We start from the raw sequence: 24,096 nt of genomic DNA, 5'->3' as shown, positions 1-24,096 counted from the left end.
AATATGGCATTTTTACCCAAATTCATTTTTATGGTTTAGTTCTCCATTAAAATGACTTTCCTTCTCCTTTAACATAATTTTCATTTTCTATATTTCGAACTATTTGAAACACCAGTGTATGTTTAGAAGAGACACTTCAATCAAGTCATGAAAAATTATACTACAGGTATGGGACCTGTTATCCAGAATGCTCGGGACAGGAAGGTTTCCGGATAACGGATCTTTCCGCAATGTGGATCTTCACACCTTAAGTCTACTAGAAAATCACGTAAACATCAAATAAACCCAATAGGCTGGTTTTGCTTCCAATAAGGATGAATTATATCTTAGTTGGGATCAAGTACAACCTACTGTTTTATTTTTACAGAGAAAAAGGAAATCATTTTTACAAATTTAGATTATTTGGATAAAATGGAGTTTATGGGAGATGGGTATTCCAAAATCCTGAGCATTCTGGATAACAGGTTTCCAGATAATGAATCCCATACCAGTATTATAGTTTTATGCACCCAACTAACATCTCAAATGCAAATTGGACATAATTACTAAGATTACCCAAGTACTTTTTAAAAGCGAATTGTTCCCAAGCATAAATATTTGGGAAAGCTCATTTGGTTACAGGGAGTTCCCCCTTACCTTAACACAGACTCAACAAAAACTCTTAGTGCTTTCACGTGAATCCAGGCAATAAAAGCTTCACTGAAATTAACTTTAAGCCATCGTACCAGAGGTCCCTGTTGGGAACAGAAATAATGCATTGGGTAATATAAAAAATGTAATATATCGTTAATATACATCTGTACATTACAATAAAAAAATGCATTCACATCTCATGTATTCTTAACCAGCATTTTATGGATTAATGTTTTTGTCTATATATTAAAGAAGAGGAATTATAGGCACACACATTGGTGTTTTGGGAACTGTGTATCTCCATATGATTTGCAAAGAGTATGTCATACATGACAGATGTTATGCAGCACTTGGGTTGCTGAGAATAGGCCTTTGAAATACACAGTGTTGTGCCAAAAACTATCCCCCAGGCTCACCTGTCATAATTTTATCTTAATTATGCAGTGCCATTCCAACATATGTTTATGGGTAGAGATGACAAATAGCGAAATCTTGACCGCAGCTGTTTGCCTCATGAGCACAGCAATAGTCATTTAGGCATATAGAAAGGCATTTCCAGGGCAGCAGCCTGGTTAAATAAACTGCTTTATTACAACAGTGTACTATGCGAATCACTCTGCGTGCACAAAACAATGTATAATACACTTCAATTTATCAACCAAGTGCAGCCTAGGAGTATAGATACAGCATTGTATAGTCACTCATGTGCGCCCAAAATTCTGTTTTTAACAATGAAAAAATCCATCTTACAAACTGCTTCTTCTTGTCTGTTGAGAGTCTGTTCATTTCTTCTTTGTCCGCTTTCATTTCCTCTTCGTTATACTGGAAATCACGGACAACAAACCTGTAGTGTGATGTTAAAAGGCTGAATTAACCCAAAACCCAAGGCAATGAGTGATGTCAATATGCCAAATAAACAGAGTTCCTACTTATTTTCTCTTGCTTTGTGTCTGAAGTCATCCACAGCTTTCCTGAACAGAGTGACACTACAGAGGTAACTGTCCTGGTCTTCTGAAAGAACACTAACACAAAAGAAAATATAATTTATATATATATTTTTTTGGGGAATTTGTAGATAAAACATCCTGATGACCCACCCCCCCCCTGCTGTATTTAGGGAGAGTGCTGATCCTTCACACCACTATCTACAATATTGATCGTGCACCCCTGCTCTAATAAGAAAAGAGTGCGGACACCAGCAACCAATAGATATCTATAGATATAGATATCTATAGATATAGATATCTATAGATATCTATAGATATCTATAGATATAGATAGCTATAGATATATCTATCTATCTATCTCTATATATATATATATATATATATATATATATATATATATATATATATATATATATATATATATATATATATATATATATATATATATATATATATATATATATATATATATATATATATATATATATGGATGTTTGTTTGTTTTTGCTCCTGACGAAGATCCCTGTGGGGGATCGAAACGTTGAGGCTTAATAATAAAACATTTTTTGTTTATGCTTTGTACAAACTTTGTAACTAAAAGTGTCTTTTTTTAAGAAAGTTACAGTTCAGTTGTGCAAGAATATTTTTTTCAGGGGGTTATATATTGAGAGTGCTGGGGCTACCTTGTTTAATATGTTAATTAAGAAACTTTAAGAAAGCTAGTGTAGACGTTTCCTTATAAATAAAAAAAAACAAAAAAAACAAAAAAACGACATTACTAATAAAAATGAATCGTCATTTAATTTACATTAGAAAAAAAAATACACAGTTGCCAATTTTCCCTGATTAGAAGCTCTGTGGATAGGGGGACAAAACTATCAAAAGCACCTTGTTATTTATTGGTATTTCACTGCAAGCACAGACACACTGGCTTGTCAGGCAATTAACACACTGAAACAGAGCAATCAGTGGGGTATATTTATCAAAGAGTGAAATTCCGCCACTCTGCATTAATTTCTATGGGATTTTAAAGAGAATATTTATCAATGGGTTAAAGGGGACCCGTCACCCAAAAAAAAAATTCCAAATCCTATTTTATCACATTAGTCAAGCAAAATAAACTTAAATTACACTATATAAATTATTTGAATCTTGTTTCCTTCAGTCTGGGGATTCATAATTATAACAAGCAGGCAGGAGCCATTTTGTGGACACTGTTATTAAGACAAGTCTTGTATCATCTCAGAATCTTGTTTGTGCACCAGAATGGGGGACCCAATGTCCATCCCCATGCCCTGGCTACACAATTAAACGGTAAAGAGAACTGGGGAATGTGTGGACAGCAGTGACATCTAGGAAGTGCCTAATGGAAAGTGAAAGTAATTGTCTGCCCCGCCTCTATGCCACTGGCATAGAGGAGGGGCAGACAATATTTGATTGACAGCTGAGATTTTTAAATGAGCTTACAACAGCTATGAATGCTTTAATAAAAAATAGAAATTGGATTTCATGTTTAATTTGAAAAGGACTTTTAGTATACGGATTTTTGTGTCTGGGTGACAGGTCCACTTTAACGTGAAATTTCATCCTTTGGTAAATATGGAGAGTGGCAGATTTTCACTCTGGTTGGCGGTGGTGATCTCTAACTTCACTCGTTGATAAATATACACCAGTGATTGAGAGAGTGCTAACTGCCTGACAAACAGCTCCTGCCATTCCTGCAATTTCCCAATGCCCACAGAGTTACCTGGGGGAAAAAGCTTTTAATAGACTTGTTTGGCATTTCCCTTAATATTCAAGGACAGCAACCCGAATGTAATCTTGACTGTGTTAAAATGAGTCACATCTGTAGCATGTTCATAGGTATAATTCCTCTAAACCTGTAAGCCGTGGGTAAGATACGATCCATAGCAACATCCACCATAACAAAGCAAGTCAGAGAATATCTGATATATAGCAAAAAGCAAAATTCATCTTCTACTATGATAAACTTCCAACACAAGCTTAAAAGTAAGTTGCAGTTCTGCACTAGCCAGAGACCAGCAAGTTCCTTATGCCATGCCTAGACACACTTGAGCATAACTGCGTGATTTTACCCTTCACACTGAGTGAATTAGTACAGGTGTGGGACCTGTTATCCAGAATGCTTGGGACCTGGGGTTTCCCGGTTAATGGATCTTTCCGTAATTTGAATCTTAATACCTTAAGTTAACTAGAAAATCATGCAAACATTAAATAAATCCAACAGGCTGGGGTTTCCTCCAATAAGTATTAATTATATCTTAGTTTGGATCAAGTACAAGGTACTGTTTTATTATTACAGAGAAAAAGGAAATCATTTTAAAAAAATGTAAAAAAAATTTAAATGGAGTCTATGGGAGATGTTAATTCCTTAAAGGACGTGTAACATACATTTTTAGTACAAATTTGTTAGTATAGAACTAAAAATAACCAGAAAGACAAATTAAACTTTTAAATCGCTTAGTCTTTATTTAGAAATAACTTGCCGAAACTCCGCTTGCGCTCCTCTTCAGAAAAGACTATCCATCTTGCGGCGCTCGATTTTTCCTCCCTGCCTTCCTTATAGGCGATAGCCAGGGATGAGAAATCGATCGCCACATGATGGATCTTCGCTGTGTCGCCTTTTCTGAAGAGGAGCACAAGTGGAGTTTTGGTAAGTTATTTCTTAATAAAGACTTAGTGATTCAAAAGTTTAATTTGTCTTTGTGATTTTTTTGCGTTCTATACCAACGAATTTTTTTTTTTTTTTAAATTGATGTTACTGGTCCTTTAATTCAGAACTTTCTTGATAACGGGTTTCCGGATAACTGATTCCATACCTGTATTACTAGTTAACTTTTAAAAGCAAAATCAGCATTGAGGATATGAAAGAACAGATCCCACTTACTTGCTGGATCGAGGAACAACCATCTCAGAGAGGGTTTCATATTGCTTCATCCAGTCATTATAGTTATTTCTGTAAAGAAGCAAGTGCACACGTTGAAGATTCTTATTTTACCAGTAGTAAAGTTATAAAGTGCTTTGGAATGGGAACCTTGGAAATTATAGGAGTCAAGAGAGCATAAATATAAGGGATGCACCAAATCCAGGATTCGGCCGAATCCTTCTGATAGGCCGAACTGATTCCGAATTTGCATATGACAAATAGGGGCAGGGAGGTAAATCATGTGACTTTGTCACAAAACAAGGAAGTAAAAAATGTTTTCCCCTCCCCACCCCTAATTTGTATATTCAAATTCGGATTCGGTATTTGCCCGAATCTTTCGCGAAGGATTCGGGGGTTAGCTACTTGAAAAGGAAATAGCTTGTATGTTATTACTTACTTTGGAACTACTACCAAAAGTGTAATCAGATATTCTGAATCCAGCACAAAGTCATCTTTCTTCACAATTTCAGCCAGGCTTCTTGTAATTAAACTTCCTCTACATGGAAACAAAGAAATGGTGGGTTATAAAGACTAGTATTCTATAACATGTTCAGTCATCAATGAAAAATAACAATCACGGCACTGATACTTTGGCACTGATTCTGATCTGTGTCCAAAGTCAATATCAGATTCACTGAATCATATAGAACTTAAAGGAGAACTATGGCGAAAATGACAGTTTAATAGAAGCTTCATCGTACTGAAGTAAGAAACTTTCTAAATACAATCAATTAAATATTCTGCATTTTTTAAATGAAATCATCAAGTTTATGTTCACTATCCCTCTCTCAGCATCTGTTTTTCTTCATTCTCTCTTCATACAGGAGTCGGGTGTCAGATAATCATTGACAGTAGATACCAATATTTGGAGAAATCTGCAATTGGTCTTAGTTTTTGATCATTTTTCTTAAATTTAGTTTTATGTTCAGCAGCCCCTTCCAGCTTGGTATATCTGGTTGCTAGGGTCTTATTTACACTAGCAACCAGGCAGTGGATTGAATGCAAGACTGGAATATGAATAGGCAAACAACTGATTAGGATGATAAGTAATAAAAAGTAACAGTAACAATAAAAATGTAGCCTCAAAGAGCAATACTCTTTGGACTGCTGGGGTCAGTGACCCCATTTAAATCATGGAAAGAGGCAGAAAATAATTAAAAAAATATAAACTATGAAACCAATTGCTAAGTCACTAAGAATGACTATAACATACTACATACAATGCAAAGTGACTAAGAATGTCTATAACATACTACATACAATGCAAAGTGACTAAGAATATTTATAACATACTACAAGTTAACTTAAAGAATAACTAACCCCCCATCCTCAGCCACCCCTCAACCCGCCTCTGCTTACGCATTTTTTCTCTCCAGATTCTGTAGATTTCCTTTCAGATTATTGTATGCAGAGGCTCTTGCTTTGAGATCATTGTCAATCTGTGTTACACCCTGTCAAACAGAACATTTGAAAAGCTTGTTAGCCAACCTTAAAAGTAGAAGTCATCCACATATTTAATTAACCCTACAGCTGCTCGCGGAACTGCTGTGCCAACAGGCAGATTTCAGCAGCATAAAACGGGTAATATCTTTATAGCCAAAAAAACGTTAATATACAGTGTACAGAAGCTCAGTGTAAACACTGTGAGAGGGACATTTGTTCTAATAAGGTTGGCTACACTAAACACTGAATGCAATTTGCTTCATGTGCAGCAATATAAAGTTCTCAGTAACTCTCACCAGTGGAATGGTATGGGAAGGAGGGATCCCCACATCAAGGGGTAAATTTACTAACCTGCGAAAATTCGCCAGCAACGGCTTTGCACCCATCGCTACACTTCACCAGGCGAAAATTCGCCCAGACAACTCTAATTTACTAAAATGCGAAGTTGCGACCAGGGAAAAGACGCCAGCGTTTTTTTGGGACTTTTCCCCTAAAAAATATGATGTAAGTAACAGAAAATTGAGGAAGTTCTATGCACTCCAATGCACTTCGGCTGGTCTGAGCTGGCGAAGGCAAGTCTGGCGAAAGAGATAACGTTCAGTAAAATCCGCATCTTAGTGAATTTGCGGAGTAACATCCATTTGCCAGAGCAAAAATTCGCCTGGCGATAGAGTGCGAATGAGCGCTTGTGTCTGTCTCTTTCGCTAGCAAAGTTACGCCTGCGCCAGTTAGTTAATCAGCAAATAGTATATCTCCAATATACTTTAATTAAAAAATGTGTACTGTTTTTATAAGAAACCTGACTGTATGCAGTGAAATTCTCCCTTCATTTACTGCTGTGGTAGGAATTGTCAGATGGTCCCTAACTGCTGAGCAGGGAAACAATCATACTTATGAACAGCAGGGGGAGCCCCCGCCTTACTTCCCAGCCATGCAGAACTCAAGCAGCTTTGTTTATGACGATCCCTAAGCAGTCCAGACCACACTGAGCATGTGCACAGTCTTAGTCTTGCAAAGATGTATAACAAAGTTACAAGATGGTGACCCCCTGTAGCCAACTTTGAAAGCATAAATTATTTGTTTGATTAGGCTTGTGGTGCAGTAAGTTCATGTTTATATTTAGTATACAAAATACAGCATTTCAAGCCTTATTCTATTTTAGACTTTACATGCCCTTTAAATCTACTAGAAAATCATGTAAACATTAAATAAACCCAATAGGCTGGTTTGTTTTCAATAAGGATTAATTATATTTTAGTTTGAATCACGTGCAAGGTACTGTTTTATTGTTACAGAGAAAAAGATAATTTTTAAAAATTTGGATTATTTGATTTTAATGGCGTCTATGGGAGACTGCCTTTCGGTAATTTGGAACTTTCTGGTAACGAGATTCCGGATAATATATCCCATACCTGTACTATAAAAATAATGGTAAATGTTCAAACCTTAACTACTAACAATCAGAAGCAGTAATATAGTACAGTCCAATGTCCATGCCATCTTAATCTTACCTTCGCGATTATTTCAGAAATATTCTTTAGTGACTGTTTAATTGGGTACTTTGCCATATCCCACTGGAACCTGGTTATGTATGTTACCAAATCCACTGAAAGAGAATGCAAAGTTGTGTAAGGAAACGTGCATGTATTGCTACTTGGACAGAGGGGGAATTCAGTTGAAAAATGCAAATATAAAAAGAAAATGTGCAAAAAGTCAATGGTTTAAAAAGAAATTCAGAGGGAATTCAGTTAAAGGAATCACTCAGTATAAAAATAAAAACTGGATAAACAGATGGATAAAATGGAATAAACAACTGGATAAAATGGAAAGTAATTGGAAAATGTCTTTATTTCTGGTGTATAGTATGAAAACAACTCAAGTGAAAAAGTGTTGGAAGGTGAACAACCCCTTTTAGGGCAGAGACACATGCTCAGATTCGGGGAGATTAGTGGCCCAGCGACAAAACTCTTCTTTGTCGGGGCGACTAATCTCCCCAAACTGCCTCCCGTCGGCTAGAATGTAAATCACCGGCAGGATGGCAATTGGTGCCCTTCATTTCCGAAGTCTCCTGAAGTTTCCTCGTACAGCACTCCAAGTGCCATCCCACTGGCGATTTAGATTCTAGACGGTGGGCGGTAGTTTGGGGAGATTAGTCTCCCCGAAGAAGAGTCGATTTATCGCCGGGCGACTAAATCTCCCCCAATCTTTGCGTCTGCTGTTACCCTAAAGGAACAATTCAGTGTAAAAATAAAAACTGGGTAAATAGATAGACTGTGCAAAATAAGAAAATGTTTCTTATACACTTAATTATACAAAAATGTGATGTATAAAGGCTGGATGTGTAACATAATAGCTAAAACACTACTTCCTGCTTTGCAGTTCTTTTGGCTTCCACTGATTGGTTACCAGGCAGTAACCAATCAGAGACTTGAAGGGGGGCACATGGGCCATAACTGTTGCTTTTGAATCTGAACTAAATGCTGAGGATCAATTGCAAACTCACTGAACAGTTACGTCCCATGTGGCCCCCCTTAATTTCGCTGACTAACTAAGTGTTAGAGAGCTGAAAAGCAGGAAGTAGTGTTCTGGCTATTATGTTACACATCCAGTCACTCTAGCCTTTATACATTACATTTTTAGCTAACTAACTATATTAGATACATGTTTTTATTTTGCACAGCCTTTTTACCCAGTATTTATTTTGATACTGAACTGTTCCTTTAAAGCGTGCACAAATAATATAAAAACATTTAGTAAAAAGTCAGTGGTTTAGAAATAAAGCCACCTTCTTAGCCTCACAAATAGTGTGTTGTTTCCCTTTAAGATAAGTTGTTCCTTGTACTCATCAAACAAAAGAGAGTTAAATAAATAATCAGTTGGTATCTAGTTTGGAATCGCTGGGCAGTCAGGTCTGACTCCAGGTTTAACACCAGCATAGATATATCTGATATCTCATATACCCGGCTCTGTATAATTATATATGCACCAGTAGGTTTTCTGTTCAATGATGTATCACTTTCTAGGTTTAAAACAATTATTCATCCATATTTACCTCCATTGGCCAAAAGGTTTTCTTGAACTTTATCTCGGCTGTCCTCCAAAACGTCAGCCATATACTGGGCTACCTTCTTCACTGTTCTAGAATGAAATAGAACACTTTCATCGGATGGGTGGATTATTCAATAAATTCTTGCAGGACAATAAAGGTCAATTACATATTTCTGTTATTCCTGTGGTAGTGGACAAGGACAGTGAAGAGAAGGGACAGTGTTGCATGTTATAAGTATCAAGGCTCTCATAATAGTAACTTAGCAATAACCCAAGCTAACTAAGGGCAAACCTCAAGGCACACTGGGGCTTAAATTTGCTAGGCAGTAACCCATAGCAACCAATCAGTGATTAGCTTTTTTTCAGCCAGCTGCAGGTTTAACAGTGAAAGCAATCATCTGATTGGTTGCCATGGGTTACTGCCCATGTGCAAGTTTGCCCAGTGTTTATAAATGAGCCCCACTGGCTCCTAACATTCTCACTGGGGCTGCATAGTCCATAAATTGAGCTTGCATGCCATTGTCAATCATACTGATGAGAATAGATGGTACGACTTTGGGATGCATTATTCAGAATGCTTACGATATGGGCTCTGGGGGAGATAGACTTGCCATAATTCAGAGCATTCTGGATATCCAGGTTCTAGATAAAAAAAACCATAGACCTCTTATCTAGATCCCAGAGCTGCCAAAGTCTGTTGGATAGGACTCTCTAAGAATGACATATTTACCATGTTCCTTGGACTACTTTCAGGTTTTTAAAGGAGCAGTAACATCAAACAATGAAGGCGTATTAAAGTAATACAAATATAATGCAGTGTTGCCCTGCACTGGTAAAACTGGTGTGTTTGCTTCAGAAACACTACTATAGTAGCAATGGGGGCAGCCATTCAAAGTAGAAAAGGCTCAGGTTACACAGCAGATAAGATCTGTAGAACACAATGGTGTTATCGGTTATCCACTATTTAACCTGTGCCATATAGTCTTTTTTCAATTTCTGCCAATGCTACACAGCAGCTTGTTTATATGAACTATAGTAGTGTTTCTGAAGCAAACACATCAGTTTTACCAGTGCAGAGCAACAGTACATTATATTTTCATTACTTTAAAACACTTTCATGTTTTGGTGTTACTGTTGCTTTAACAAACGGCTCCATTCTGGAAGGAATTGAATCATTAGTATTAAACCACTCCTTGGTTCAGCCAAGATCCCTGACCCAACCCCCTCCACATATTTAGCTAAATAAAAGATCCATTCATTTATAGCAGTGATTCCCCAACCAGTGATTCATGAGCAACATGTTGCTCACCAACCCCTTGGATACACCAAATTTTCAGACAGCGCACTCTCAGGATCCACTTCAAGGAATCGCATACTCCTCAATTCATGGGTAAAAAAAAAATTATTTTATTTATTAAACATATTGACAAACTGTTAACCATGCTCCATGAGGTCTGACGCGTTCGTGTCACTGCACTTCATCAGAGCGTATGATTATATGATTGAGAATTGGCCGTGCACCCGAGATTGCTTGATTGGAGTGCGGATACTGAAGCATTTTCGTTCCCCTTATCGACGGACTCAGGGCGGAAGCACCTGGGTCACAGTGAAGTCCGGGTAAGATCTCTTATGAATATTTCCATTACATATGCCTTGGGAGTTGGAACTGCTCCGGTGTTTTAGCGAGAGGTCTGGGGCTACAAGCACCTGGGCCACTCATTTTGAATGGTGAGCGTAAACAGGCAATGGCATGTTAATTAATGAAACAGTTTTTTTACCATAGGACTCGCATTAAAATAGGAATCCCCGCCGTAACGCTGAAAATATATGTGGTATTGCACCAACCCCTTGGATGTTGCTCTCAGAAGCCTCAAATCAGGTGCTTATTTTTTTAAATTTCTGGATTGGAGACAAGTTTTGGCTGCATAAAAACCAGGTATACTGCCAAACAGAGTCTCCTGTAGTGTGCCAGCCCATATAGGGGTTACCAATAGTCAATAACAACCAATAATTAGAACCTCAAGGAATGTTTTTCATGCTTGTGTTACTGTCCAACTTTTTTTTTTTACATTGAATGCGGCTCATAAATAAAAAAAGGTTGGGGATCCCTGATTTACAATCTGCACTAAAGATGCACCAAATGCAGGATTCAGCCCAATCCCATTAATTTTTGCACCTCACTTAACCGGTTCAGCTCATAATAGTAAATCGATTCAAGCAACAGAACAACTTTTTTTATGTACACAGATAATGCAAATCAGAAAAAAACAAATTAGGGCTCGGATTTGGCTCAATATTCTGCCAAATACAAAAATGATAGTTTAGGTGCAGCTCTACTCTGTATCAATATAAATACATTTTGCACAAAATGTTCCACAAAGGAGAAACAAAAGAGGGTTTAGATGAAACTCTAAAAACCCAAAAAATTGGATTTTGTGTCACCATGTTTGTATTGCTTTGCTTTTTTTAGAGATTACCGTTTAACTCATTTGTACAGCTTGTATAACTGAGTATTTGGCACAAAAAAATCCAAACATACAGATCTTATTCTCTTCTCTTTCTGGGCTGCCATTCGTCCCAGCATATCTCTCATGCCATCGGTCTGTCACGCTTAAAAAATCCCCTGCTGGAAAAACAGTCAGCACCTTGTTTGAAAAGATCAAGTTTCCAATGTTTGCCTGCTCTGCACCCTACCTACATCATAGACATCACTTCAGCTAATCCAAATGACAAAGCTTATCCTAATAATAAGAGAAACTATACCCCTCAACACTGCAGGTCTCTATAAATATACAGCACATGAAACAACCCATAAAGCTTTTTCATAAAAAAAAAATATGTTTCTAATAGTACAGTATGTGCCATTAGATAATCACATACCAAAACATAGTCAGTTAAAGGGGTTGTTCACCTTTAAAGTAACTATCATGTAGAGAGTGATATTCTGAAACAATTAGCAATTGTTTTTCATTTTTATTATTTGTGGTTATTTAGCTTTTTTTCAGCAGTTCTCTGGCTTGCAATGTCATCCATTTGATTGCTATGGTCCAAATTACCCTAGCAACCATGCACCGATTTGAATAACAGGCTTGGAATATGAATAGGAGAGGCCCGAATAGAAAGATGAGTAATAAAAAGTAGCAATAACAATAAATTTGTAGCCTTACAGAGCATTTGTTTTTAGATGGGGTCAGTGAACCCCATTTGAAATCTGGAAAGAGTCAGAAGAAGAAGGCAAATAATTAATTTTGCTAGGTTGCAAAAGCTGTACAAAACCTACAGCATATTAGCCAATTTGTTAAGTACAAGGGATGCTGTCATGGGAAAAAAAAATGTTTTTTTTTTTTTTAAATGAATCATTTAATAGTGCTGCCCCAGCAGAATTCTGCACTAAAAACACAGATTTTTTTTATATTTAATTTTGAAATTTGACATGGGGTTAGACACATTGTCAGTTTCCCAGCTGCCCCCAGTCATGTGACTTGTGCTCTGATAAACTTCAGTCACTCTTTAATGCAAGTTGGAGTGATAGCACCCCCCTCAGCAGCCTAATAACAGAACAATGGGAAGATAACCAGATAACAGCTCCCTAACACAAGATCACAGCTGCCTGGTAGAACAACACTCAATAGTAAAATCCAGGTCCCACTGCGACACATTCAGTTACATTGAGTAGGAAAAACAACAGCCTGCCAGAAAGCAGTTCCATCCTAAAGTGCTGGCTCTTTCTGAAAGCACATGACCAGGCAAAATGACCTGAGATGCACCTACACACCAAAATTACAACTAAAAAAAAATACACTTGTGGGTTCAGGAATGAAATTTTATATTGTGGCGTGAATTATTTGCAGTGTAAACAGTGTAATTTAGAAATAAAAAATACATCAAAAATCATGAAGAACATTTTAAAACCTGCAAGTGTGCCTCCCTTGATATGTACTTGAAATATAAGTCACTAGGATATGTCTGTAACAGAGCTCTCTAGCAGGGAGCCACATAAAGGCATTTTGGGCCTGCTGCATTCTGCTACAGATTTCTGGGACCGTAAAGACCATCAATTATTTTACAGATGGATACTGCTGAAACACAGACTGTTCCAACGGAGATTAATGGAATAGATAAAAAAGGTTAAAAAAAATGCAATACTAAAGAAAAAACTTATAAGAATATTCACCCTTCAACAAACGCGTCCAGTTTAGCCAGTTCATCAGAGAGGCCGACCAGCACATCCAGAGTGCCCACCTGAGGGATGAGAATGGAATACAGATTATTATTGGCTAAAGGATATTTCTGAGCTGTTAAGCAAGTCCAACCACTGTGGAAGGCAAAGCTAATTTACAGATACTGCATTGCCACTGACACAATACAGTTGAACAGTAATTTAAAAAATTTAATATATCCCTTGGGGCTCATGGCACGTGTAGCATTTGCTGTTGCAGAATATTTCGCAAAAGGAGAGTTTTTAAAAAAAATATTTGAATTTGGTTTTTGAGATGTCATACTCTGGCCCTTTAAAAGAGAAGGACAGTCTTCTTGCACTTGGGGTGCCAAATGTTAGGCACCCCCAAGTGATTGTATTGACTTACCTGAAACCCTGGGCCGGTGCTCCTATCAGCAGAAAACTGCACCGCCCCGGGGTTATACCAGCGAGCACCACAGATCGATCCTCTTCCGACTTCCGTTTTATTTGCACGGCTGCGCAGGCGCAGTAGAGCAAAAAGCCGAACTTCAACTAAAAAGTCGGCTATTTTGTTCTACTGCGCATGCGTCTGCCCCGGGAAATTTGAAGAAAGAAGAAGTCGGAAGAGGATCGATCCGTGGTGCTCACTAACCCCGGGTCGGTGCAGTTTTTAGGAGTAGCGGCCCGGGGTTTCAGGTAAGTCAATACAATCACATGGGGGTGCCTAACATTTGGCACTCCAAAGTGCAAGACGACTTTCCTTCTCCTTTAAGAATTCAAATTTTTTGAGTAATGGGAGAGGTCCAGGGATTAATTTGGAGTGGTTTGCAGCCTTCCTGACATTCAAGCTTTTTTCAGAGGGTTTTGGGCAGTTTTAGGGGAGTTTTAAAAAACTCCCATAAATTTATAATATTCTATCTTTGATAAATGTGCCTCCCCGACTCTATAATAATACAGATTATTTTCTGACCATTTAATTTTTGACCACTTTTTTTGCAAGAAATCCTCAACTAAGCAACCTCAATCAGGCATTCCATATATCATACAAATTAAACTCCTTAAAGCCAAAGGTGCTTCAAGGAGAACTAAACCCAAAATATTTATATGCCCAAAAATGCCATATTTTATATACTGAACTTCTTGCACCACCCTAAACTTTCAACTTGTCAATAGCAGCAATGATCACAGGGGTCACCATTTTGGAAAGTGTCTGCAACACATGCTCAGTGGGCTCTGAGCACCTGTTGAGAAGCTAAGTTTAGGGGTCGTCACAAATTATGAAGCAGAAAATGGTTGGTCTGTAATTTAAGATGATGCTACAGGGCTGATTATTAAATTCTGATGCTATTTGCACTGGTTTCTGTGTTGCCATGTAGTAATTATCTGTATTAATTACTAATCAGCCTTATATTGTGACATTTCTATTCTATGTGTACTGTATATTGTGAGTGGGTCCCTAAGCTCAGTAAGTGACAGCAGCACAGAGCATGTGCAGTGAATCAGCAGAAAAGAAGATGGGGAGCTACTGGGGCATCTTTGGAGACACAGATCTTTACTGCTAAAGGGCTGCGATTGCCTTGGGCTGGTACAGAAGCACAAAACATAATGTACAACATTTCTAGCTACTTCTTTACTTAAGCTTTAGTTCTCCTTTAAATTAGGTAGCTATTGAGGTCAGGACAAAATATATCTAGATAGAGAAATACTAAGATCCATATAGTATCATAACATTCACCCCAATAGCCCTTTCCACTTGTTGACTTTTGGGTATGGCGAATAGAAGTCCCTTACCTTCAGATCTGGTATGTTAAACTTGGCATTTGTAGACAGGTTGTTATTCTTGGTGGTGGCAGCCATCAGCTTTTCCCAGGTCTGTTGGCATGTTTTTTCTCCTGGAGCAGAGATTAACCAGAACTCCGTCATGGCCGAGGATCTTCAGTGATCTTTACAAAAATAGAACTGCAAGGAACAAATGTAAAAAGAAAAAAACATATTCCTGTCAGTTTTGATGTCATTGATGAAAGTGATTTATGCAGAATTGTCATTGGTTGCATAACGATAATGCCTGGCACGAATAGGGGGAAAAGGGGGAATCACTAAGCAAGGTTTAAAAGACCAGTAACATAAAATAAAAAAATTCAAAATTTGTTTCTACATAACGGGAAAAAAAACACCAAGACACATTTTACTTTAAATTCACAAAATCTTTATTAAGAAACAACTGACCGATTCTCCACTTGCGCTCCTCTTCAGAAACGGCGATAGGGCGACTATCCATTGTGCGGCGCTCGATTTCTCCTTCGTGCCTTCTATAGCAGATAGCCAGGTAGGAGAAATCGAGCGCAGCACGATGGATCATCGCCCTGTCACCGTTTCTGAAGAGGAGCGCAAGAGGAGAATCGCTCAGTAATTACTTAATAAAGACGTTGTAAAGTTAAATGTCTCTACTGGTCCTTTAAGCAGAAGAAAAAGATTATAACAATGCAGCAGAGATCATTTCACTCTCCTACAGTTTATTGAGTCTAATAAATTCAAATATACTCGAAATTTGATTGAGAGGGTATTTATTAATAAAAAAAGAACATCTAAAACTCAAACTAATATTACCAACCCAAAAATGCAAATCGAATTCAACTAAACTCGAATCGAGTTTTTTCTCTGAAAAAAAAACAAACGTTAGGAAGGCTAATACCATCTTCAAACTGGTCACTTTCCCAATTATTCCCAGGGTATAGGTTTGATAAATCTCGAAATTCAAATCGAGTTTAGATAATTCACAATTCAAATTGAGAGTTTTCACCAAAAAAAAAAAAAATTCAACCCTTAAAGGGGTGGTTTACCTTTAGGGTAACTTTTGGTATGTTATAAAATGGCCCATTCTAAGCAACTTTTTAATTGGTTTTCATCATTCAATTTTTATGGTTATTTGCCTTTTACTTATGACTCTTTGCAGCTTTCAAATGGGCGTCGCTGACCCCTTCTATAAAACAAAGGCTCTGTAAGGCTACAAATGCATTGTTATTGGTAATTTTTATGACTCGTTCTATTCAGACTCTCTCCTATTCATATTCCAGTCTCTTATTCAAATCAATGCATGGTTGCTAGGGTAATTTGGACCCTAGCAACCAGATTGCTTAAAATGCAAATTGAAGAGCTGCTGAATAAAAAGCTAAATAACTCAAAAACCACAAATAATAAAAAATTAAAACCAATTACAAATTGTCTCAGAATATCACTCTCTACATCATACTAAAAGTTTTCTCAAAGGTGAACAACCACATTAATAAATCTGCCCCACAATGTAACATTATTAAAAAAAATTCTGGTGTTTTTTATGAAAACAATGGTATGGTAGCTATGTCAGGCAACCCCTAGGCAACAGAAGAATGTAGATGGCACTGCTTTATATTTGTAGCAACTTTAAAGGTGGTTGTTCACCTTTAAACTAACTGTTAGTATGATGTAGAGAGTGATATTCTGAGACAATTGGTTTTAATGTTTTATTATTTGTGGTTTTTCAGTTAATTAGCTTTTTATTCAGCAGCTCTCCAGTTAGCAATTTCAGCAATCTAGTTGCTAGGGTCCAAATTCCCCTAGCAACCATGCATCAATATGAATAAGAGACTGGAATATGAATAGGAGAGGTCTGAATAGAAATACAAGTAATAAAAAGTAGCAATAATTATACATTTGCCTTACAGAGCATTTGTTTTTAGATGGGGTCAGTGACTCCCATTTGAAAGCTTGAAACAGTCAAAGACAAATAATAAAAAACGATAAAATAGAAGTAATGAAGACCAACTGAAAAGTTACTTAAAATTGGCCATTCTAGAACATACTAAAAATTAAAGGGATCCTGTCATCGGAAAACATTTTTTTTTCCAAACGCATCAGTTAATAGTGCTACTCCAGCAGAATTCTGCACCGAAATCCATTTCTCAAAAGAGCAAACAGATTTTTTTATATTCAATTTTCAAATCTGACATGGGGCTAGACATTTTGTCAATTTCCCAGCTGCCCCTGGTCATGTGACTTATGCCTGCACTTTAGGAGAGAAATGCTTTCTGGCAGGCTCTTGTTTTTCCTTTTCAATGTAACTGAATGTGTCTCAGTGGGACCTGGATTTTACTATTGAGTGTTGTTCTTAGATCTACCAGGCAGCTGTTATCTTGTGTTAGGGAGCTGTTATCTGGTTACCTTCCCATTGTTCTTTTGTTTGGCTGCTGGGGGGGAAAGGAAGGGGTGATATCACTCCAAATTGCAGTACAGCAGTAAAGAGTGATTGAAGTTTATCAGAGCACAAGTCAAATAACTTGGGGCAGCTGGAAAATTGACAAAATGCCTAGCCCCATGTCATATTTCAAAATTGAATATAAAAAAAATCAGTTTGCTCTTTTGAGAAATGGATTTCAGTGCAGAATTCTGCTGGAGCAGCACTATTAACTGATTCATTTTGAAAAAAAATGTTTTCCTCATGACAGTATCCCTTTAACTTAAAGGTGAACTTTGCCTTTAAAACTGTATTCCAAGCAGGAGCCAACCAGCACACAGACGAGAGATAGCACTGAAAGCAATACTTTTGCAACCCCCTCAGTCACCATATAAATAGGAGACAGAAATGTATTATGTAAGTGTTTTGCTGACATGCAGCCAATAGTTTGTTGAAGGCAGTGTAGGCATGTAGGAAAGAACGGTATTCCTCTCTGATTCTGCATCAGCGTTCCTAGTGTTCAGCCTCAAATTCTGCTGGGAGGTGAAGCTTCTCGCAATTAAAAGGATACAGATTTCTTCAGGGGGGTAAAAAACAAGGCAGATGTTATGATCAATAATCAGTGACTGCGATCCATGTTTCAGACTAAAGGTTCCCAACCAATACAGAACACTGTTCCAATATAAGACAGTGTTACAAACATGAACATACAACAGTACTTCAAAAAGAGAAATAAACCCTAAAAATGTTATGGTTAAAAATTGCATATTTTATATACTGTGCCAGCCTAAAGTTTCAGCTTGTCAATAGCAGCAATGATCCAGGACTTCAAACTTGTCACAGGGGGTCACCATCTTGGAAAGTGTCTGTGACACTCACATGCTCAGTGGGCTCTGATTGGCTGTTGAGAAGCTAAGCTTAGGGCTCGTCACTAATTATCCAGCAGAAAATGAGGTTGGTCTGTAATATAAGCTGATGCTACAGGGCTGATTATTAAATTCTGATGCTAATTGCACTGGTTTCTGTGCTGTCATGTAGTAATTATGTGTATTAATTACTAATCAGCCTTATATTGTGACATTTCTATTCTATGTGTACTGTATATTGTGAGTGGGTCCCTAAGCTCAGTAAGTGACAGCAGCACAGAGCATGTGCAGTGAATCAGCAGGAAAGAAGATGGAGAGCTACTGGGGCATCTTTGGAGACACAGATCTTTACTGCTAAAGGACTGTGGTTGCCTTGGGCTGGTACAGAAGTACAAAACAAAATGTACCACATTTCTAGCTACTTCTTTAGTTAAGCTTTACTTCTCCTTTAACACTATTCACAAAGGTATCTGCACCCACAAAAGCTCCTAACAAAGTGTATCACTCACTAATGCACATGATCAACCTGCTCAGATGAAGTGTGAGTGCAATACAAGCCAGGCAGGTCCAGACACAGATTCACAATTGGCTCTGGCAGTTTCCACCAGAAACTACAAATTGCCTGTTTGGGTCTTCCAGTATAATCTATGATGCAGGTGACCTGTGACAAGTAAATCAGATGTTAAAGAGGTTGTTCACCTTTGGGTTAACTTTTAGTATGATGATGAGAGAGATATTCAGATACAATTTGCTATTGGTTTTCATTTTTTATTATTTGTTGAGTTATTTAGCTTTTTATTCAGCAGCTCTCCAGTTTGTAATTTCAGCAGTCTGGTTGCTAGGGTCCAAATGACCCTAGCAACCATGCACTGATTTGAATAAGAGACTGGAATATGAATAGGAGAGGCCTAAATAGAAAGATGAGTAATAAAACGTACCAATAACAAAAAAAATTGTAGCTTTAGAGAGCGTCTGTTTTTAGATGGGGGTCAGTGACCCCCATTTGAAAGCTGGAAAGAGTCAGAAGAAGGCAAATAACTAAAAAACTATAAAAACTAAATAATAAAGACCAACTGAAAAGTTGCTTAGAATTGGCCATTCTATAACATACTAAACGTTCACTTAAAGGGGAACAACCCCTTTAATGCGGTTAAGGATACACACCAAAAGCCATGTAATCCCCACCACTGAACTCATGCAAAATGTGTGATTCATGAATAGCGAGTGCTAATTTATGGTCTTTGTAGATACCTGCAATTACTCTGCCACATTAAAAAAAAAAAACAAAAAAAAAACTTGGGGATTTGAATCCAAACGATCCCTCTTCTTCCATGATTTATAACTGCAAAGCCATAAAGGTTGGCAGTAAGGTGCAGATTTATTAAGTTTTCAATGTTAAATTCAAGTTTTCTAATTTTTTTTTGGTGTCAAAACTCACAAATTCGAATTGAAAACCACCAACTCAAATGTAAATACAAATGTGAGATTTATCACACGTCAACCATGGAAACAGTTCTAATTCGATACATTACCACCTAAAACCTGCCGAATTCATTTACAAGTCAAAGGCAGAGGTCCGTTGAAGATGTTAATAGCCTTCCTGATATTCAAGTTTTTCGGAGGAAAATTCGATTTGAATATGAATTTAAGGTCGTTCAAATTCGATCATATTTTAGACAAATTTTTTTCAGAAGTAACCTCCCATTTGAGTTGTGAATACATTCAAATTTATTAGAGTAAAATAAAATTCACATCAGTTCAAAATTTGACCTTTGATAAATCTGCCCTTAAAATACAGTATTGTGTTTTCATGGATTTAAGTAATGCAAACAAACATCTGTAGCTTATTACCATTGAAAATCTGCATTTCTATTGGTTGCACCTGTACAGGTATGGGACCTGTTATCCAGAATGCTCCGGACCTGGAGTTTTCCGGATAACGGATCTTTCTGTAATTTGGCTCTTTATGCCTTAAGTCTACTAGAAATTCATTTAAATAAACCCAACAGGCTGGTTTTGCTTCCAATAAGGATTAATTATATCTTAGTTGGGATCAAGTACAAGCTACTGTTTTATTATTACAGAGAAAAAGGAAATCGTTTTTAAAAATTTGGATTATTTGTATAAAATTGAGTCTATGGGAGAGGATGTCTGTGCTATGTGAGCTACAAAACCAGTCAGCTGATAAATGGTCAGATCTGAAAAGAAGTCTGCATCAAACTTTCCACATTGGAACCCTGCATTAGCTAATTAAAAAGAATAAAAGGACATGAGGGAGGCCAAGAGCAAATCATGCATCCAGATAAGGTTATTTCAAGGTCATTCATTCAGTAGACGGAACCTGATTTAGTCTTCTGTTTTGCAGATTGACAGTTTTGGATCTGGTTGCTAGGGGGCACTTGCCCTAGCAGTGGTATTGCTTTGAGCCTCAGACAGGAAGATGGATAGGAGAGAGCCTGAAAAGACAGTTAGGGACAAATTTTTCTGATTATTTTAATCAAAAAAAGTCAGGCCAAACTAGAATCCCCAAATAGTTTGATTTTTTTGGGGTTTTTTCCCAAAAAGACAGATTTTATTGGATTTTTCCCCAAAAAGTTAGGAAGACCACAAAAAAATGTAGAATAGGGACCTCTCTCCCATTGACTTATATACAACCTCGGTAGGTCTGAGATGCCTGCTATTCGGATTCTGAATTTTTCCATCTTTGGGTATAATAAATCTCAATTTTTTGGGGTTTTTGGCATTTGGACTTCAATAAATAACCCCCTTAATATCCATACCTAGTTAGCGTTTTAACCAAGTAGCCCATTAGTAGAAAGGTTTTTTTGTTTTATTTTATTCTGAAGGACTACAGGCAAACTGCAATTATGAGAAATATAGACAAAATTTATATCTCCTACTGTGATATCAGAGATGCCAACCCAATTGTATATTTTGTGTGTATCTTGGTCACGTCTGATCCCACCCTTATTATGAGCTTCTGCAAGGAACTCACAGAACTTTAAAATATGGTGAAAAAGAGATAACGTTTATTTATTATTCCAACATTTTGGTCTTCCTGGAGACCTTTGTTTCAAGGAATATATATATATATATATATATATATATATATATATATATATATATATATATATATATATATATATATATATATATATATATATATATATATATATATATATATAAAAATACACAAAAGCCATGAATATCTTGTAAATTATATCCATATAAACGGTGAGTTCTGATGTCATCAGTTATAAACAGTGAGTTCTGATGTCATTTCTGTCACGACTCCCTAAAACTTGTGTATTATAATAAATAAAGTACCCCCAGTTGCAAAATATAAGGATATTAGAAGTTACCTCGGAGTTCCATGACCTGTATAAAAACACTCGGCCTTCGGCCTCGTGCTTTTATATGGTCATGAAACTCCTCGGTAACTTATAATATCCTTATATTTTACAAGAGGGGGTACTTTATTCACTATATATTTTACAAGAGGGGGTACTTTAATCACTGTACACACACACGGGGGGCAAATTTATCAAGGGTCGAATTTCTATGTAGAAAAAGCTTCGAAATTCAACCATCGAATTGGAATACTTCGATTTAGAATATCGAAGTCGAAGCTTTAAAAACTATTCGAAGTATTTCATCCATCGATCAAACGATTTTTCTTCGACTTCAAAAAACTTGAAGATGCTCTAAATGGTCCCCATAGGCTAACATAGCACTCCAGCAGGTTTAATATGGCGAAGTATTGAAGTCGAAGTTTTTTTTAAAGAGACAGTACTTCGATTATCGAATGGTCGAATATTCAAACTATTTTACTTCGAATCAAAGTCATAGTATCCTATTCAATGGTCTAAGTATCCAAAAAATTACTTTGAATTTCGAACTTTTTTACTTCCCTCGAATTCACTTCGACACTTGATAAACCTGCCCCATAATGTACATATATACTCACACACACAAATACATAAAGACATTTATTCTTGTCTAGTTTTAGCTATGTTTTACCATAGACTAACAGTGCCCACAGGAAGTTGTGACTTGCATTCACGGTATGACAAAGTAAGCTTAGTTCCTGAAACCAAATGTCTACTTCCCCTTATCAGATCAGGAGTTGGGAATCAAATAAGTTTACTTCATTGCGGTGGGGAAATCTCAGATTAAAAGGCAGGCACAGAGCAAGTACTTTCAAAGTACAGGTATGGGATCCATTATCCAGAAACATGTTATCCAGAAAGCTCTGAATTACGGAAGGGTCTTCTCTCATAGACTAGAGTCCTGAACCAATTTCTAAGACCCAGACCCGACCCCGTGACCTATACCGCAATACGCATATTTACCCACTTTGATTCGCTACCCGACCTGGACCCGCAACCCTCCCACCACCAAAGAGGAAGTGATGTTGCTGCGAACCGGATGTGACACCAAAAGTGGGTGGGACAGAAACAAGTTTTGTAAAATTTTAAAATGAGTAAAATAGACAATATAACATAAGAAATTTAGATGAGACCCGCAACCTGTGACCCGCACCTGCAGGTAACTCGCTGGTACCCGACTGGATGCAGGACTCCACCATAGACTCCATTATAATGAAATTCCAAACTTTTTTAAACAATTTCCTTTTTCTCTGTAATAATAAAATAGTAACTTGTACTTGATCCAACCCAAGATACAATGAATTTTTATTGGAAGCAAAATCAGCTTTTTAGGTTTATTTAATGTTTACATGATTTTCTTGTAGACTTAAGGTATAAAGACTCAAATTCTGGAAAGATCCATTATCTAGAAAAGCATAGGTCCCAAGCATTCTGGATAACATGTCCCATAGCTGTACTTCAAGTGCTATTTTGAGAGATGCACATACCTCCTAACATTTCGAAAATAGAAAAAGGCAGAAAAAGATTTGCGGCGAGTCATTTCTTTGGCCACGCCCATTTAGTAGTCACACCCTCTAATTACCATATTCATTTTACAAAATTTGTGAGGTTATGAAAGTTTGAACACATTTATGTGTTTTTTCTGTGTTATTACAGTTTTGCTAATGAAGGTGAATTTCCCTTTAAGATGCAAGTCACAGTTTCCCCAAGAGACCTGCTTATCTTAAATAAATGCAATTGTCGCTTTGTTTATCTTCATTTGTTACAAAAGTATCTAAGTGCACCTGCCACATACCTGGGCTGTCTGCCATTAGCCAATTAAATTTTAGAAACCTTGTATCTTTTTCTGGCTGTTCCGTGCAGGAGATCAAAGAGAAAGTCGGGACATTTCAGTAACAATCTGGGACTGCAGGCTGAGCTATCAAAATTGTTTGGAGGTATACTAGTGCATGTTCCACAGCTGCCACTTTCCTCGTCATTCATGAATTCAAACCATCTTTATTTACAAGTACGGCATATTTGTAAATAGGTTTGAACGGATATTGGTGCCTTTAATGCCGTCCCTAATTTGTGATAGCACCTGTCCAACCCTGAGTGACTAACCGATAAAGTCACAAATGCTAACATACCACAGGACACAGTAAAAAAAATAAAAAAAAGACAGGTGGACTAACGCTTCCTACTTTCCATTCAACAAAATCTATATGCCTGATTTTAATGAATTAATTTGTAATAATCACAGCCAATAATTATAGTCTCTCAGAATATGTTCTGTTATCTTGCACAATGCTTTGAAGTATGTATGAGGCTTCCTGTATTAAAAGTGAAACGATCACCAAAATGAAAATGTAATATAAGCTTCAGCATACAGAAATAAGAAACTTTCTAAATACAATCAATCACAAATTCTGTAGCGTTTCTGAAATAATCAAG

At 37.0% G+C, this 24,096-nt stretch overlaps 1 protein-coding gene across 3 annotated transcripts in view; it reads right to left on the bottom strand.

The window, feature by feature from the left end:
- atp6v1c1.S (ATPase, H+ transporting, lysosomal 42kDa, V1 subunit C1 S homeolog) overlaps positions 1–24,096 on the bottom strand; it is a 31,487-nt gene that overhangs the window by 4,627 nt on the left and 2,764 nt on the right. For 2 of the 3 annotated variants that reach the window (XM_018223903.2, XM_018223904.2), the window contains exons 2-11: positions 14,990–15,157; positions 13,193–13,260; positions 9,023–9,108; positions 7,482–7,576; positions 5,887–5,978; positions 4,925–5,023; positions 4,489–4,557; positions 1,563–1,655; positions 1,384–1,477; positions 637–734 (exon numbers count right to left, since the gene is read on the bottom strand). In XM_018223903.2, the coding sequence (XP_018079392.1) occupies positions 637–734; positions 1,384–1,477; positions 1,563–1,655; positions 4,489–4,557; positions 4,925–5,023; positions 5,887–5,978; positions 7,482–7,576; positions 9,023–9,108; positions 13,193–13,260; positions 14,990–15,121 (926 nt within the window). In that variant the 5' untranslated portion in view covers positions 15,122–15,157. Of the gene's footprint in view, positions 1–636; positions 735–1,383; positions 1,478–1,562; positions 1,656–4,488; positions 4,558–4,924; positions 5,024–5,886; positions 5,979–7,481; positions 7,577–9,022; positions 9,109–13,192; positions 13,261–14,989; positions 15,158–20,615; positions 20,731–24,096 lie in introns of those variants that run through there. The other variant, XM_018223905.2, reaches the window with a different exon arrangement.

The sequence above is a fragment of the Xenopus laevis genome, chromosome 6S (genome assembly GCF_017654675.1).
Source record: "Xenopus laevis strain J_2021 chromosome 6S, Xenopus_laevis_v10.1, whole genome shotgun sequence".
Taxonomy (NCBI): Eukaryota; Metazoa; Chordata; class Amphibia; order Anura; family Pipidae; genus Xenopus; species Xenopus laevis.
This window is presented reverse-complemented; position numbering and strand designations above follow the sequence as displayed.